Raw genomic sequence first — 19126 nt, 5'->3', positions numbered from 1 at the left:
GATGAGAGTGGTAGTGATGATGGTGATGGTGATGAGGGTGGTGGTGGTGATGCTGGTGATGGTGATGAGGGTGGTGGGTAATGATGGTGATGGTGGTGAGGGTGGTGATGGTGATGCTGGTGATGGTGATGAGGGTGGTGCTGATGATGTTGATGGTGATGAGTGTGGTGATGCTGGTGATGGTGATGAGGGTGGTGGTGGTGGTGAGTGTGGTGATGCTGGTGATGGTGATGAGGGTGGTGGTGGTGGTGATGAGAGTGGTAGTGATGATGGTGATGGTGATGAGGGTGGTGGTGGTGATGCTGGTGATGGTGATGAGGGTGGTGGGTAATGATGGTGATGGTGATGAGGGTGGTGATGGTGATGCTGGTGATGGTGATGAGGGTGGTGCTGATGATGTTGATGGTGATGAGTGTGGTGATGCTGGTGATGGTGATGAGGGTGGTGGGTAATGATGGTGATGTTGATGAGAGTGGTGGTGGTGATGACGGTGATGGTGATGAGGGTGGTGCTGATGGTGTTGATGGTGATGAGTGTGGTGATGCTGGTGATGGTGATGAGGGTGGTGGTGGTGGTGATGGTGATGAGGGTGATGATGATGCTGATGAATGATGATAATGAGAGCCCCCAATTCAGAATGGCTGTGAATACTGGACTGAAAAACTGTGACCCTGAGCATCTTAGTGTCTGTCTCGCTTACAACACCCATAAAACGTCGTTAATATCCATCCCTACCTCATAGAGTTGTCAAAAGGATTAAATTAAAACCCTTGTAAGGTGCTTGACACATAAATGCTTAATAAACACTAGCTATCATTTTTATGGTCTTATTTATTTTGTTGCTCTGTTCCCCTCATTTTCAGAATCATTTCTGTTTCTCTTGGCGCAGCTATCATTAGTCTCATTATTAGTGTTTATTCAGAATTAGGATGACCAATCACCCAGTCCCCCGGGGCTTGTTGTCTTCTCTGTCTGTCCTGCCTCCTACATCTGAAGTTGTCCAGGGCTCTGCCAGGGGATGAGCCTTCTGTGTCCCTGGATCTTTGAAATGGGGAAGTGAGAAGGAGGACCAAGGCCAGGTCGTGGCCATCTGGAAGTGATGCCCACAAAGTTGGGTGTGTACCAGCCATCAGCGCCGACGTCCGTGAGCTTACCTCTGTGCTTGGCGAGGGGGCTGCCTGCGTTCCCACATGTTGCTGGTGATTCTGCTGAGCAGCAAGCTGGGCACCCACAGCGTGTTGGCTCCGTGCGGGGTCCTGAGGGTGACTGTAGAAATTCTGTACAGATGTAGGTCTTGTAGACCGGGGCCATCAGCCTGTCCCCCCTGAGATCATGCCTTTCTCACTTCCCCTACGTTGTCTTCCAGAGGTGTGGATGGCAAGTCACACAAACCGCTGCCCCTTGGCGTGGAGAATGACCGAGTCTTCAGTGACCTGTGGGGGAAGGACCACGTGCCCGTCATCCTCAACAACCCGTATTCAGAGAAGGAGCAGGTAAGCGGGTGGTGCCAGCTTGGCTCCCACACTGCACGGCTCCCTAAACCTTCCCGGGCATGAAGAGGAGGGGAGGGGATGGCAAATGTCAAACCATGTTGGGATGGGAATGATCCACCACGCCTAGAGAGCTCAGGGGCTCTGAGGCCAGGAGCATGCCTCCTAGGAGATGGGTTTTGGCTTTGTTTTGCTTTGTTCATGATCTTGCCATTTTTTGAAATTCAATTCTGTTTTCACCAACAGAGGCACTCCCATGCCATTCACATCCCAAATTTAGAAAGTAAAGATAAACGGTAAAAAGTTTTCCTCTCTCCCCTAATTCCATCCACATTCCAGCAATTCCAGCAATATTTATCATCTCTGTGGTTCTTTCCACAATACTTTATGCATAGACTCTCTCTCTCTCTCTCACACACACACACACACACACACACACACACACACACTGTTTTCATGCAAATGAGAACACATTATACATATTTCTCTGCACCTCGCTTTTCACTTATCAACATATTCTGGTGATTACCCCCAATTTGCAGGGGAGGGGAGGCCTGGCTCTTTTCACAGCTGTATAATATTCCATTGCATGGCTCTGCCATACCTACTGAGCCAGTCCTCCATAATGGACACTCAGGTCCTTGCCGGTATTCTGCCATGACATTGCCTAAATGCCCCGCATGGCGCATGGGCAATCTTTTCAACAGCATAAATTCCTAGACGTGATATTGCTGGCTCAACGATCATATACATTTGTGATTGGGGCAGAAATGGAGAAATGGCTCATCGTAAACATTGTCCCAATCCTACCAGCTAAGCAGGAGAGCAATGGTGTCCCCACAGCCTCACCAGTCTAACGTATTATCAAACTTTTCGGTCTTTGCCAGTTTGCTGAGGTGTGTTTTGACAGCTGAGTTGATGTTGTTTCTGAGCATAGAGAGATTTGGCTAGAGATAGGCAGTGCCTCATTCTCACCGGATTGGGCAGCTCACAGACCAGGCCAGTGCAACCCTGTTAAAGCAGACGAATTTGCTACCTATCCTCTGCACTGCAATGATTTATGGGAGGAATGGTGTGTGGGAGGTCAGAACAGGGAGATGGCCCAAGTCACCTTATTCTCATCCACCCTGGATGGGACGGGGCAGGGGGCCAGGTTCTGTCTTCTGATGTATCTGGATGGATGGCACCGTTCACTACCAGCTCACCTGAGCAATGACCCAAAGCCTCTCTACATAGCCTCCCAAGGGGAGGAGGGAACATTCCAGAGCCTCAGCGGGGATTGCTTTCCTTAAGGGCTGATAGCTAGCCAGGAAGATAAGGATGTCAGGGATTCTGCGGTAGGTCAGAGCTATGCTCCCCCTGGCTAGTGACTCACCCTCTTGCAGTGACATCTAGGAATGCTTGGAGGAGGAACACCAATAGAGACATCTATTATGCTGTCCTCAAAACTCAGGGCCACACCGTGAGCTATGAGGGGGCTATTTTCCATTCATGATTAATCGAGCAAATAAAGTTAACATTCTTCTTTGTATTTCCTTTCTTAACTGAAAAGAAAGGGGTATTGCCATAATTCAAATCCTTACAAGACAGAAGAAGAACAGAAAGAGACAGCCTCAGGCTAGACCCAGGCTCTGGACATGATTTGTTAGGTCTGCACTATATTGCCTTAAAGGATAATTTGTATTTGTACTTTGAATTTACTGCCAGTGTTTTAAAATTTTATATAAGTGTTGTATTCACAGCTTCTCTTAAAAAAGGTGGACACTCTGACCACCTCGAGCCTATATTCTTATGAGACAATAATCTGCATGGACAGAGCATGGGCTTTCCAGTTTGCCACAATCCCCACCACTCCCTATTGTACCTCTCCCCTTAAGACCATTGTCTGCTGTTACTTTTTGTAACGTTAGTACTATTGGTTTTCTTAGCATGAAAGGGAAATATTTTTATATCCATGACTTTATTATAAGTGGCAGGTAAAAATAAACCAGGAGGTTTGTGTGTTTCAGGAAACACGAGCAAGATGTCTTGTTTTACAGAAATGAAGAATATTCTTATGTGTTTAATATGCAGCCGAGTGTTTCATCTTGAAATTAGCTAGCCTGCTTTGCTAATTTACCTTATCTACGTACCTATCCCTCCAGGTGTCGGAGTTTGTAACTGCTGGTTTGCATTAACTCCTGAGACCTGACCTACAGAGACAAAGCAGAGGATGCTTTGACCCCACGAGAAAGACCCTTAAAGTCACTGCTGAATTCTAAGCAACGGCAGGATGATGCCATTTCCTTTTATGCTGCTTCCCTCGACTTGACAGTGATAGCTTAGAAACCATAACCTTGAACTTCAGGCCCGAGGAGTGGGGCTCTCAATATTGGGAACGGGGCAGAAGTGATTAATAAGACCACTGGCCCTCTTTTCAGAGCTTCATGATGCAATGATCAGTGTCTTAGGTCAGGCAGGCTGCTCTAATTCCAGAATTCCATGAACTGGGTGGCTTACAAAAAACACATTTATTTCTCACAGTTCTAGAGGCTGGGAAGTCCAAGGTCAAGGCAACAGCAGTTCAGGGTCTGCTGAGAGCCCACTTCCTGGTTCATGGCAGAGGTCTTCTCTCGCTGTGTCCTCACAGGGCAGAAGAAGCATCTCTCTGGGTCTCTTTTAGAAGGTGATCTAATCCCTTCCCCAAGCCCCACCCACGAATACCCCCACCTTGGGGATTAGGTTTCAACATATGCATTTGGGAGTCAGAGGGACTTAAACATTTTGGCCATAGCCATCAGGAAGAGGTGCTGAGAACTTGCCTTAGAGCTCCTCAAAAATGGTCGTTCCATTTGTCTGGAGAAGGAGAGACGGTGCTGGGCAAGGTAGGAACAATCACATCTTCCTAAGGATAAGACAGTTTTAGAATTGGGAGCTCCTGGATTCATGACATGCAGATCAGCTGTGCCAGGAGGTACATTCTCTCCTTTATCACCGGCAAATCCTCAGTGTCGTTTTGACCCCAAAACCACCGGCTATCAAGATCACCCTGACTCGGTTGTCTGTGCCTCAGTTTTCCAAATGCGTCTCAGAGATAGAGCTGGAAGAGGGTAGAGATCTAAGTGGCTGGTTATATTTGAGTCCCAGCCCCAGCGCTATGGAAGCAGCCCTGTTACTTCCTGCTAGACATCTCCATAGCCACAGTGCTGAGAAATGTTTCCCAGGCTGAGCAAATTAATAAAAAACGTAATGTTCTTTTTTCCACCCTAAAAGACTGGCGTATATGCCTAGCTTCTTCTCTACCTGCTCAAAGCCACTTTACCTGGAGCTCCCGGGACCGGCTTCCTTCCTCCCAGTTGTAACCCACATTCGCTGCTTTTTTAGGCATCTGCTGGGGGGTTAGCATTGTTAATAATACAAAGAGAGACCCAGCTACTACCTGCCTTCCTGAGTCAGGAAGAGACGGGCAGGTGAAAAAAACAGCTGGTCTGCGTTTTCCCCAAGGACGGGGCCAAAGGGGACAGAGTCCAGGGGAAGCTGGGTGGGTACAGGCTAGACAAGAGAAAGAACTTCCTGATTCAGAAGACTGTTAGCTCCCTGAAGGAATAGTGAGGTCTGCCCCTTCCTTCTTGATTCTCTCCTCTATCCGGAGTCAAGGAAAATCAGCCACAGAAGCACCTTCTCTGCAGGCGGTCTCTGGAGGCTGAGATGTTCATCTCTATCTAGTGGTGATTTTTCTTGCTAACGGTTTCCGCAGTCGGTACAGCCAGTGAGACTCAAGTCCCTCGTCACCAGAACACAGTGTGTGAATGACTGTAATGCACGTCTTCTCCTTTTTTTTTTCTTTTCTTTTTTCCTTTATTTTAAGATAGATAGCAGGAGCAGGAGCAGGGAGGAGAGGGAGAAGCAGCTCCCCGCTGAGCAGGTAGCCTGACATGGGACCCGATTCCAGGACCCTAGGATCATGACCTGAGCTGAAGGCAGATGCTTAACCGACCCGTGTAACACTCGTCTTTAACATCCCTTTACAAACTCTCTCTGGCCTGGGCTGGTAGATAGAATAAATCAGCTCCCCCATCACCAAACCTTTACCTGACCCCTGCCACATGTGTAGCCCTGGGGTAGAAACAAAGATGACTAAACCTCGCCCTCCCTCCCATAAGACCTTCACAGATGAATGTGGGGAGACAGACACCAGTACAGTGCATTTAATCCTAAAATACAAAGGGACACAAAACACTGTGGGAACATAAATACCTCAGCAGGTATTAGGAAATGTTTAGCTGAAGAGGTAACATTTGAACTGGGTTTGGAAGGTCATATAGGAATTTGCCAAGTAGAAAGTAGGAAAAGGTATTATAGTAAAAGGAACCACTGTGGCAGATACAGGATACACTGCTTTTTTTTTTCTTGCTAAGGATCATTGTTGGACCTCTGAGGTCATCTTTAGTGCTGATACCGCCTGGGACACATATGGACTTTTTTTTTTTAAGATTTTATTTATTTATTCGACAGAGAGAGATCACAAGTAGGCAGAGAGGCAGGCAGAGAGAGAGAGGAGGAAGCAGGCTCCCTACCAAGGAAAGAGCCCGATGCGGGGCTCAATCCCAGGACCCTGGCATCATGACCTGAGCCGAAGGCAGAGGCTTTAACCCTCTGGGCCACCCAGGCGCCCCACATATGGACTTTTGACACCATTCTTAAGGTGCTTGACATAATAATCCTCTTAAGTGAAAATGCTACCCTATGTAAATGACTTGAGAAACTGCCATTGGTCCATTCTCCCTGCAAAACCTCAGCATTTGAATCAAGCCCTTCTCTGCTTCCCTTCTTCTTTTCTTTTTTTTTTTTTTTAAAGATTTATTTATTTACGGGCGCTTGGGTGGCTTAGTCGGTTAAGCATCTGCCTTCGGCTCAGGTCATGATCCCCGTGTCCTGGGATCGAGTGAGTTGGGCTCCCTGCTCAGTGGGGAATCTGCTTCTCCCTCTCCCTCTAACCTCTCTTCCCCTCCCACCTTGTGCTCTCTCTCTTTCTCAAATAAATAAATAAAATCTTTTTTTTTTAAGATTTTATTTATTAATTTGACAGATCACAAGTAGGCAGAGGCAGGCAGAGAGAGAAGAGGAAGCAGGCTCCCTGCTGAGTAGAGAGCCTGATGCGGGGCTCAATCCCAGGACCCTGGGATCATGACCTGAGCCGAAGGCAGAGGTTTTAGCCCACTGAGCCACCCAGGTGCCCCAATAAATAAAATCTTTTTTAAAAAAGATTTTACTTATTTGAAAGGGAGGGACAGATGGAAAGGGAAAGAGAGAATCTTGGGCCGACTTCATGCCCAAGCAGAGGCCGATGCGGGGCTCGATCTCACGACCGCGAGATCATGACCTGAGTCAAAATCAAGAGTTGGGGGGCGCCTGGGTGGCTCAGTGGGTTAAGCCGCTGCCTTCGGCTCAGGTCATGATCTCAGGGTCCTGGGATCGAGTCCCGCATCGGGCTCTCTGCTCAGCAGGGAGCCTGCTTCCCTCTCTCTCTCTCTCTCTCTCTCTGCCTGCCTCTCTGTCTACTTGTGATCTCTCTCTGTCAAATAAATAAATAAAATCTTTTTAAAAAAAAAAAAAAATCAAGAGTTGGGTCCTTAACTGACTGAGCCACTCAGGTGCCCCTGTGCTTCCCTTCTTATTAGGCAATTTTTTCCTTACCTGCCTGATTTGCTTTCCGAAGGGGGAAAGGGTGAATTGTGTCCTACTTCAGGGCCGAATGTCTATTTTTCAGTTACTTATTAAGCATCAGTCTGCTCCGCGGATGTGAGGAAGGATCTTGGGCCTGGGGGAGGTGGGATTTCCAATACGGCTCCCCTGACGCATTCAACTCTCTGCCCTTCTCTCCAGCCTCTTGCTGACACTGGCAGTCAGGTAGTCAGATAGATGACTGGTACATCAGAATCCCCCTGCCCGCCACCTCATCTGGAGCCTGGCATTTCCTCACCCCTGGGGACCCGGGGCTTGCTAGCTGCTTTCAAAATGTCAAAATCTGTTGAGAAGCTTTTCTGTACTATGAAGTGTTAGCATTATCCCAGTGCCTAGAAAGCCCCAAATTAGGAGGCGAGGGGAGGGGGAGTGCTTGTGGGTCCCCAGCGATCAGAGGATCAGAGGGGGGACAGGGCGCCTCTCCGCCCAGGCACGCACCGCAGCTGTCCAGCGGGTGCTGGCTTTGCCGAAAGCCGTAAGCAGGCGGCCATTCCCCAGCCGGGCTGCTGCGTCTCAGTGAAGGCAAACCGGCGACACTCCCTGCCTCTCCGCGACATCCCAGCCAGCTGTCGGGAAACAGGCACGTTAATGACAGCAGGGTAAAAATAACAATAACGTGGATCCCCGTGCCCCGTTGTAGGGCGTGGCCATTCAGACTCTTGGACTCCCCAGCCCCAGCTCTGGGGACCTCTCCGTTTGGGTCTCCTCCTCCCGGTGACCTTGGTCAGACTACAAAACAGCATCTGCACGGAGGCCCCATTCCCTAACAGGCTCGTCCAGTTCTGGGGAGGTGAGGTGTGAGGCGACCACGTCTGTGAGAATAGCAGCTGATAATGTGTGTTGAGCCCCGTCCGGCGTGGTGCTGAGCACCTCAGGTCCCTGGTCTCACGGAGCCCCCCCCCACCCCAACCCAATGAAGTACTGTCGCCCCCATTTTACAGATGACTGAACTGAAGCACAGAGGGTTCACTTGAAGGTCACGTGACTAGTGAGGGGCAGAGCCCCACAGCCCGCTCTTAATTCTTAAAGGCCCCGCACAGAATGAGGGCTCCGAAAATGTGCATCATCATCATTATTATTATTGTCGTTGTTGCTGTTGTTTCCTTTGGCTGATTATGGTCAGGTTTGTTTAGGTACAGTTTTTCAGCTCATTGTTGTATGGCTAACTTGAGGCCGAGAGGGCAGGAAGCACATCTCCGTGCCTGGAAAGGGAATGTGAGTAGCCGGGTAGTCTCGGTGACAGAGCTGCCCCCTCTCCCTTTGTGACTCCATCGTCATCCTTGTTGATCGTGATCAAGGCAGCGGCAGTGTGCGTCTTTCTGCTGCAGGGCCAGGGGTCAGGCTCTAGGAGTCCACAGGGGCCGGCAGCCGGGGTCTACAGTGGAAAGGCCCAGCCCTTGAGGGCCTGAATCCCACGGCCTGCTCTGTTGCCTGTTAGCCGTTAATTTGAAGATAGTCATTTCACCTCTCAGAGCCTCTGTCTTCCCCTCCCAAAGATGGGTCACCACGAGGAGGAGGAGATGTGCAGCAGCATAGCCCCGCTCAGCCACCGAATAGGCATTTGCTAAACATTGCTCATGATGGATGTTGAGAAGTTCACCGTCTGGGCATTGTCTTTTCATCAAATGGCTTGACTTCCAGAAACTTCCAGAAACTTCCACTTCTGAGAGGAGCTACAGACATCACACACACACAGCAGTTATCACACTGTCATAGGCTGCTCTCAAACTGGACACCAAGAAAAAACCTCAACAAAGATACTTTCTGGGAACGGATGTGGAACGGAGTCTCCCTCAGCCCCCAGTGACAGCAGAATCCAAACCTTGCTGATATTTTGCTTCCCTCTACCCACGCCATCACCAGCTGGTGACCCTCGGGCTCCTTCTCGGTCACTTAGCCATGAGACCAGCCCTTCAGGTCCTGCTACCCCAGGTAGGCAGAGCCAGGGCAGAGCCAGGAAGCGGGGCCTGAATTGATGGGGGTTTGGGTTCAGCCCTGCAGGAATTTCCACATATTTTGCTAACTGTTTGTTTTAATAGCGAGTGTATTCAAAGGAAGCTGTCCCAACTGTTTCCAGTGGGACAATGATGTCTGGTTCAGGAATCGGCGATACCACTCCCATGCTTATTCACGGCATCAAACCACATTCATGTTCTTTTCCCAGATAAGCCATGTTAGGTCAAAGTCCTTTTTCTTCCACACTGTGCAAACGGACACCTCTCCAAACAGAGATTCTCAGAGCTTCATAGGACTTTCATTTTCTGAGTATCACAAGATACCTTGTAAGGTAAAAAGCTCAAAACATGATTGCAAGCCTTGTGCATTTTAAATATTTAGCAAGTTAATGCTTTTAATCAATACATGCACATAGTACAAATGTAGTAGAACGGGGATGGGCCACAAGAGCATTACAGGATTTTTTTTTAAATCAATTCATCATGCTCATATACATTTGGTCTGGTAATGGGACCAAGTTCCAAGCTGTCTAATAACATCTGGCCACTTTGCAATATCAGTGCCACATCAGCATCTACTCAGCAACGTAACTTAACGTGCTTAAAGACCCCTTCCCTGCAGAGGCTCTTGTCTATCCCGGCTGTGGGATAGCTGGGCTGGCTGTGGAGCACCTCCTTGTAATTACCCTCCACAGAAAATAGCCTGTTGAATCGGGGGACGGGGTGGGGGGTGGGGAGAAGAGGGCAGAGAATCAGTGATTTCGAGCTTCCTTGGAGTTATTATACAGAATGAATCGCTTTAGAAATAATGCTTTGAATACACTACTAGGAAATTATACTGGAAGGTCCGAAACACAGTTGGTTAAGTTTTATAAGGAGCAGTTTTTTTCATCGCACAGATGGGTGCTGCCTGCTTATATATGTGTCTGCTGTCCTGGACCCTGACGGGCCACAGCTCACAACCCGGTTACCCTTGCTGCCCATGGTGCTGCTTGAGACGGCCATGGAGGGCACGATGTGTGTGTCTGGCCCCTGGGGTGGCTGGCATGGTCCCCAGCTCAGCCCCAGGAGGCTACCCTCATTTTAGGACAATCCAAGCAGGACAGGCTGCTGCAGGCCTAGAAGGGAGATGCTGTCCCGGGCGCCAGCAGTCAGAGTCAGAAGCTACTTGCTTCGTACAGGTTTGGGCTCTAGCTCTTGGATTGTTTCCTAGGGCTGCTATCACAAAACATCACAGACTGGGTGGTTTAAACAGCAGGAACGTTCTGGAGGCTGGCGATCTCCTGAAATCAAGGTGTTGACAGGTTGGGTGGTTCCGGGGGCCATGAGGGAGAATCCTCCCCAGGGCTCTCTCCGAGCTTGTGGATGGCGTCCTTGTGTTTGTGCAGCCTTGTCCCTGTGTGTGTGTCTGTCTCGAAATTTCCCCTCTTTATAAGTGGCGTAGGGCCCACCCAAAAGACCTCATTTTAACTTAATGACCTCACTAGAGACCCCAAATAAGACCATAGTCTGAGGTGCTGGGGGTTAGGACACCAGCCTATGAATCTGGGAGGGACACAGTTTGGACCCTAAAAATTCCTAAAATGTTGTATCTCCCGAGAGCCCTCCCTTCCTGCTGTCACGTGCTTGTCCCCAGTTCACAGTGAGGCTCCTGACTGTGACAGCCCATAATTGGGGAAGGGCAAGGTGCTTGGCTTCTGTTTCTAGATCTTCCAGATTCTGATGTCTTGTGTCTGTCTTCCTGCCTTAAAAGCCCCCCTCCCTCCAACTTCTGCAGAAGGCTCGCCATCCTCCCACTCCCAAGGGAGCCTCCGAGTCAGTGTTGACTTTGTCCCTTGTCCTCCCACCCTCTCCCACGCCTGGGGCTGGCTGTTCTGCTTCTGGCACCCTACTCTCCTGCAACTCCCACTCCATCACAACTGCTGCAGCTATGCTCTGCCCTCCAGGCTTCCCCCCTGCACCATGGCATCCACCCTCCCCACCCTGCTGTCCCCCCTCCACCCTCCTGCCGTGGGTCTCTCTGCCTTCACCCTCTCCCTCCCACAACCCCTGCAGTCATGTGTCCTAACCCTTAGCTTTGAGAAGCTCCCCCCCTCCATCAGGCAGCTTCAAGAGTCCCCCATTCTCTACTCAATCGAGACAAAAGCCTTTGGCTTAGCATCCGAGGGGCTCTACAATTTTGAAATGCACTTAGATCGCGTGTTCATTGACTTGGGCTGCCATCACGAAATACCACAGGCTGGGTGGCATAGACGTAGAAAGTTATTTCTTATAGTTCTGGAGGTTAGCAGTCTGAGGTCAAGCCACCAGCATGGTATTGTCGGGCGAGGGCTCCTATCCTGGCTTGGAGATGGCCACCTTCACTGTGTCCTTACTCCGCCTTTCTGCGTGTGCGTGGAGAGAGAAAGAGAGAGGGGTTTCTCTTCTTCTTATAAGGCCACCAATCCTATCAGATTAGGTCCTACTCTTATGACCTCTCCTTTTTTTTTTTTAAGGTTTTATTTATTTATTTAAGAGAGAGCACACAAGCAGGGGGGGAAGAGCAGGGGCAGAGGCAGAAGCAGGCTCCCCACTGATCAGGGAGCCCAATGCGGGCCTCGATCCCAAGAACCTGGGATCATGACCTGAGCCGAAGGCAGACACTTAACTGACTGAGCCACCCAGGCACCCCTGTTATGGCCTCTTTTCATCTTAGTTACTTCTCAAGGTCCTGGCTCCAACAGGTTAGGGCTTTAGCGTATGAATTCAGGAGGGAAGCAGTTCAGCCCATGGTGGACCTCAGGTGTTTGTTGAGTATGTACTATGGGCTGGACACTGGTCTAGGGGCTGGACATAGAGCAAAGTAGACAGTGGGTAGGCGGAAAACTCTATCTGTATCTAAGTATCCATAGATTTTATATATACGGATCTGTAAGTCATAAGATGTAGATACATGCAGATACGTATACCCTTGCAAGTGCAGTGAAACGTGCCTTGAAGAAAAATAAAGCATGCGAAGGGAGCAGAGGATACCAGGGGTGGGGCACTGTTTTAAAGGGTGATCAGGAAAGATCTCTAATGCTGTGCCGTTTAAGCAGATGGGGACATAAGTGAAACAACCTAAGCAGTCAGCCCCTGGAGGTCAATTCGTTGGCTCAAGAGCCTGCAGTCTGAGGTGCCTGGGTGGCTTAGTGGGTTAAAGCCTCTGCCTTCAGCTCAGGTCATGATCCCAGGGTCCTGGGATCGAGTCCCGCATCGGGCTCCCCACTCCGTGGAGAGTCGGCTTCTCCCTCTACCCCCCCTCCTGCTTGTGATCTCTCAGTCTCTCATCCTCTCTCAAATAAACAAATAAAATCTTTAAAAAAAAAAAAAAAAGAAGAAGAACAAATGAGTGTCACCGTGTGCCAATAAAACTTTATTTACGGACACTGAAATTTGAACTTCCTGTATCTTGTATATGTCTTGAAACATCAGTCTGCTTTTGATACCTTTATTCGTCAGGCAAAGAATGAAGAAACCATCCTTAGCTTCTGGGATGTGTGAAAACAGGCAGTGGTCGAGCTTTGGCCCACGGGCTGCAGTTTGCAGAACCCTGCACGCAGCTGGACGAGGCTTCCCCTGTTGTGGGATGAGAGTGGGGACCATGGTAGGACCAAGAACATGAGTCCCTGGCACATAGCAGGTGCTCAACAGGTTATTTGTTGAAGGGAGGGAGGAGAGAAGGGAGGAGAGAAGGGCGGAGAGGGCAGAGGGAAAGGGTGTCAGGGTGCCTACAAAGCTGAATTCCGGGCTCAGGGCTCTGGGCTTATAGGACCTCGCCTCGCTCTCTCCTCTTGGGCAGCAAGACCATTGCCGTCCATTTCTTCAGGGCCCGTGCAGCCTCCAGAAGCAAAGAGGTTTTGCCAGAGCCTTTGAAATGCCCACAAGCTCAGAGCCTCCTGGCCCCATTTAGGACCAAACATCCCAGGCAACCCTCCCACAGAGCCCACGGAGATCTAGCCATACCTCCTGCCACCTGAAAAGCTTCCACTGGCCACCGCAGACACAAATCTAGAAAAAGACATGTGTAGCTGCTGCCCAAAGCCCACTTGTGCCCTGTCCACAGCTTAATAACTCACAAGTGCCCTAATCTGCATTTTTAGTGAGAACATTTCCGTCCCCACTCAGAAAAGTCATTTGCATCCCCCATGCAGTGCCCCTGACTGCTATATTAATCTCCCCATTTGTCCCCTCCTGAGTCATCTAATATTACTGCTGGCTAATTAAAACATCAAAGCCCCAAGTACAACAGCCCTGCCAGGGGCCTCCTAATGCCTGGTTTCAAGTGTGCAGCTCAGCACAGCCCAGGGTGGAAAGGTACGGCTCACGCCCAGGTCCCCAGTTTCTCGGCTTGTAGTGACCACCCCTCGCACATCTGGAACCTCAGCAGACGGCCTCTTTCCCAATGCCGGTTACGTCACTCCTGCCGCACCCTTTCAACCTGCTGGCTGCCCACCCACCGGCCGCACCCCACACCTCCTCCCCCCGCCTCCCTGTGCTCCCCACCTGTCTGCCCTCCCACCCCCTGCACGGGTCCTGGGCCCGACCCCAGCGCTAGCACTGCATCTGATACCCACCCCGACCCCGGTCTGGGATTCCAGCCACTCCCCAGCCCCTGGGGCAGCCATGGGGATGGTCAAGAGAGTTTGCAAACTGGCTGGGTGATGCTCAGTCTTCAGGGAGGACAGCTGGGGTGCCTCCCACTTGGGTGAGGTCCAGTTTTTTTTGGGGGGGGGTTCTACTGGCTGCAGGCTCTTGGCATGGTCAGAGGAATTAGTCGCTACCAAGTCCTGCCCAGAGATGTGACTTCCATCACCTGCGTATCGGCTGGAGGAGACCATAGTGGAGACAGAGCTTAAAGAAGCCCTAGGGCTGTCTGGCCAGGCTTTCAAAGGAAGTGGAGCTGTCCATGCGGCTTCACGAGGGGACAGAAGGAAAATAGCTTGGAGCTTAGCAGGCAGGAAGTACAAATGAGAGCGAAGGGAAGAATTCTTCCGCATCCTTCTTCTGCTCCTGGTGTGATCAGACTAGTCACACTTGTGGCGATGGTCACACTGATAGGACTAACAGGTGTACTGTAGATGACTATATAGATTATAGTGCTCTAGGGGCACCGGGGTGGCTCGGTGGGTTAAAGCCTCTGCCTTCAGCTCAGGTCATGATCCCAGCGTCCTGGGATCGAGCCCCACATCGGGCTCTCTGCACAGCAGGGAGCTTGCTTTCCGCCCTCTCCCTCTCTGTCTACTTGTGATCTCTGTCTGTCAAATAAATAAATAAAATCTTAAAAAAAAAAAAAAAGATTATAGTGCCCTAGTCTACTGGCATGGATTAGAATGCCAGTAGCGGTATGCAGTGGCCAGCATTCAGGAGGTGATTGCGTTCATCCAAGTGAAATATGATGCTGGTCTGGCCAGGGAGAACAAGATCGAGAACAAGGAAGAGGTGGATTCTAGAGCTATTGTGAAGCTAAAATGGTCAGGCTTGGGGATGGATCAGGTGCAGGGGATAAAGAGAATGATGTCCAGGATAGCTCCCACCTGTGACTTGCACAGGCGGATGGATGGTGAGGCCCAGCACTGAGATGGGAACCACTGGGGGTTACTGGATCTGGCCACCACAGGAAGTCATGGCACCTCCCATGTGTTCTCTGCTATCACTTGCACGGTTCTGGAGGCTGTGATTTGCTCTCATCTCAGGACCTTTGCATAGGCAGGTCTTTTGGCCTGCAAGACCTAGCTCTTCTCTCTTTGCCTGATTAACACCTATTTGCCCTTCAGGTCTTGACTTAAGAGTCAGATACCCTGGGTGAGGTGCCTCTCCTGTGTGCTTCCACAGTCCCTTATACACTGCCAACATCCCACGTTATAGTACCCATTGCACTTGGTTATAATGACCGTGACAACTGTCGTCCCTACCCCCACCCCGCAATGTACATTGTACTCCCTGAGGACAGAGATCACCTCTGTCTGGTTTGTCACTGTAGCCCTGGCCCTTGCAACCTTGCGTAGAACATAGGAGATACTCAATAAACTCATGCTGAATGAATGAATGAACAAATGAATGAATGAATTATGCATAATGACCAAGAGGCCAAGAGGCAGGAGAGTCTAGCAGTTGAGGACATGGTTTGCAGGGCAGACTGCCAGGATTTGATGCCTGGCTCCAGTGTACTAGCTGTGTGACCTCGAACAACCTAGTTAACCTCTCTGTGCCTCAGTTTCCTCATCTGTAAAACGGGCATGATAAGATTTTGCTTGACATAATAAGTGCTTCTTGAATGCCAGTTTTCAGTATTAGCCCTTCAGTGTAGTCTATGATTTCTTTCCTGGACTCAGCCCACTAAATGGTAATTCATAGCTTCCTCACCCACCTGAGTTCTCCCAAGCCAAAAAAATGAGGACCCATCTCCTGGCGCTAACCACACTCCTACACTCCAGCCACACTAGCCTTCTTGCTGATCCTTTGAAGCGTATCCCTACCTCATGGCCTTTGCACTTGCCTTTCTCCCCTCATCATCATATATCCTTATCACTAACTGATAATCTATCATTCATGTATGGCTTTACTTAGATTTATCTCTGCTTCTCTCCCGTCACTGTGCCAGGGCACTTTCTGTCTTGTTCACTACAGTGTCCCCAGTGCCTAACAATGCCTAGCACACAGTAGGTGCTCAATAAATACCACCTGAATGTGTGAAAACCCTGCCGCAAGGTCACTGTGCAGTGCTCCGTTCTTTGGAATGAGTGTCACTCCACACTTGCTTGTCTTCCCTCTCTTGCTCAGCTGACGTGGCAGGGTGTGCCTGCTGCCTCTCCCAGTTGCTGACTGAGTGACGCTTGTCTGATGCATAGGCAGGTAGACAATTACTCAGAAACATCCAAGACTGAATGTGATCCTTATTAATGAGGTCTAAACTGGACGGGCCAACATTGGTGAACCCAGGACTTATCCCCCACCACCGACTGGGCATTTTGTATATGGAAGTGAAGACAAATGGGGGACTGAAATTGTTCAACACAGAGGGGCCTGTCAGTGCAAAGGCCCTGAGGCAGGGACTCACTTGGCATTTTTGAAAGGCAGAAACCTGAAATTTGGGTGAAATATTCTATGCTTCAAAACTTTCTCATTGAATCTTTTCTGTTTTCCTAGTACTCACTAGAAGTAGTGAGTTTGGACTATAGCAGGAAAGCCCAAACACCCAAGAAACCTGACCTGGCTTCAGGTTTGATTCCTCAGCCCTGAAAGCTGGTGCCATTCAGAGAGGCTGACAGCATCCCTTGGTTATTTCCTCATTCAACAAACATTCAGTGAGTCCCTGATTTATGCTGGGACCTGTACTGGACACCAGAGAGGCCACCTTTGAGTTCCTGGCCCCTCCCTGCAGAACAGAACCCAGAAGGCTTTTTCACAGTGCCTCCATCTGCATAGACAGAGGGACCAGGTTCCCAGCCACCTTGCATGTATCACTCTGGGAGAATGAGTCCTTACTCTGTGCAGATACTTAGTGACTCTGAAAGATGCCGGGAAAAGCGACTCTACTCCCCATCCCCGTGGAGACACTTTTCCAGTGCCCTCAGGACCCTGTCTAATGTCCCATCCTTCCTCCTCCCCTCAAGCCCCCTGCCTCGGGAAAACAGTCTCCCACAAAGAATGGCAGCCCCTCCAAGTGCCCCCGCTTCCTCAAGGTCAAGAACTGGGAGACTGACGTGGTTCTCACCGACACCCTTCACCTTAAGAGCACACTGGTGAGTATGCCAGCAGAATGTAGACCCACCTCATACTAACTGCATTTGGTGTTGGCTAAGTCTTTGTTGTGGGGACTGTCCTGTGCACTGTGGGGGGTGTAACATCACTCCTGACCTGTCCGCACAAGATGTCAGTCACCCCGCTGAAGTTCTGACAACAAAAATGTCTCCAGATATCACTCAGTGTCCCCTGGGTGGGAAATCCGCTCCCATTTGAGAACTGCTGGTAGCTACTGACTCACTCATGGCAATACTTTTTATTATTAAGTATTTTTTAGTATTAATATTATTAATACTTTATTGGGTACCTTGAACCCAAAAGAATCCAAGCGGAGGAGTTGCTCGTTCTGAACACATTTTCTCTGTCTCTCACCGCCTGACCACGGATGAAATATGGAACAAGCCCTTCCTTGCTTTCACTGTGTTTTAGCTGAACTTTTATATCATATTTTTTTTTAATAGCCAGCCAGGCAACATGTTGCTTTATACTTTTATTGAAAATGACCCTCTTGGAAGAATGTTGTATTGGTTAGCGATTGCTGTGTAACGAACATCCCCGAAACTCAGTGGCTTAAAAACAACAACCACTTATTATTTTTCAAAAGTCTGCAGATTGGCTTGGTGTTCCTGTCATCTCAATTGATCTCAAGCATCAGCAGTCCACCTGAGAGGCCAGCTGTGGGTGGGCTGGTCTGGGTGGCCTCGACTAGGATAACTCAACTCTGTTTCATGTGATCTCTCATCCTCTGACAAGCTAACTTGGCCTTGTTCCTGTGGTGGTTGCGAGGTTTTCAGAGAGAATGAGCAGAAGCCCATGAGACCTCTTGAGGCCTAGGCATGGGTGGACCCAGCCTCACCTCTGCCATTTTCTATTGGCTAAAACCAGCTCACATTCAAGGGGAGAGGATTTAGACTCCATCCCTCAATGAGAATTGCTATTAAGTCACACTGCGAAGGGTGTGACTATAGGACACAGAAGAATTGGGGCTACTTTTCTTGCAGTCAGCGTCCCACAGATGTGTTCGAGTGAGTGACTATAACATGAATCATGAACATGATTCCATGATCAACATGGAATCAAAAAAATACTTAGGTACCAATTAATCTGATTACCAGGGAGTGCCAATCAGAAAACCCCTCTTCCCCTCGTTGAGTAGAGCAAACATTTTCAGAACCTTAAAACACTGCCTATCTTCTCCTTGACTGATGACCACATCCTACAATGATTTGAGTACTTGGGAAATCCCATCTGGGAATTAAAGGTCAGGTAAACTCCACAACAAATGTCAGATCCAGGCCCACAGCCCCCCTTGTGCTAAAACCAAGAGATCCTCCAACTCTCTCTTTTCCCTCCAGGAAACAGGGTGCACCGAGCACATCTGTATGGGCTCTATCATGCTCCCTTCTCAGCAAATACGAAGGCCTGAAGACGTCCGCACGAAAGAACAGCTCTTCCCTCTCGCCAAAGAGTTCATTGATCAGTACTACTCGTCAATTAAAAGGCAAGTGTATGTTGACTCTGGGGCCCCGGGGTGAATTACCGAGTACCAGGGCAAAGACTTCAGCCGCAGCACTACAATAGCTGAACCAAGACCTAAGCATGAAGGCTCTGCCCTCCACACACACAAGTTGAAAGCTGGTGGCTCCAGGGCCACATCTGGCCCCCAGAAATGTCTTTGTTTGGCCTGCAAAGCATTGCTTAAATTTGAAGCATTTCAAGTAATTCCGTGTCTAGGCATACTACCTTAAACTCTCACACTTGTTCACCAGAAGACATACATAAAAATGTTCACTGAGATATTGTTATTAACAGGGAAAAAAAAATTAAAATCAAAGAACCAACAGGAAATCACCTCAACTCCTTCAACAGGAGACTGTGTGAGTAACTGGTGGTATTTTCCAAATCGTGGAATATTATACAGCTGCAAAAAATGAGCCAATCAGCACCCAGCATGTTCATGGGCACAAAGCTCTCAAATAACTACGTAAAAGGAAGAAAGAATAAGTTTGTAAAATAATACATTCAGGGTAGCACCCTTTATATAAACTTTTTAAACATACTGTACGTGATTTAGGGACTATTTATACATATGAAAAATATATAAAGAAAAGCGTAAGATGGGGATCCCTGGGTGGTTCAGTTGGTTGAACGACTGACTCCTGAATCAGCTCAGGTTGTGACCTCAGGGTCGTG

General features: G+C 49.3%; 1 protein-coding gene across 1 annotated transcript in view; it reads left to right on the top strand.

Annotated features, from left to right (window-relative positions):
- Positions 1–19126, top strand: part of LOC111156411 (nitric oxide synthase 1) — an 84036-nt gene that overhangs the window by 13656 nt on the left and 51254 nt on the right. The window contains exons 2-4 of the mRNA XM_022517288.1: positions 1367–1493; positions 16804–16932; positions 18289–18434. Coding sequence (XP_022372996.1) covers positions 1367–1493; positions 16804–16932; positions 18289–18434 — 402 coding nt within the window. The remainder of the gene's footprint in view (positions 1–1366; positions 1494–16803; positions 16933–18288; positions 18435–19126) is intronic.

Source organism: Enhydra lutris, unplaced genomic scaffold (assembly GCF_002288905.1).
Source record: "Enhydra lutris kenyoni isolate GAN:26980312 unplaced genomic scaffold, ASM228890v2 scaffoldscaffold46, whole genome shotgun sequence".
NCBI classification, from domain to species: domain Eukaryota; kingdom Metazoa; phylum Chordata; class Mammalia; order Carnivora; family Mustelidae; genus Enhydra; species Enhydra lutris.
Note: the sequence above shows the minus strand (reverse complement) of the source record. Positions and strands in the feature narration are given on the sequence as shown.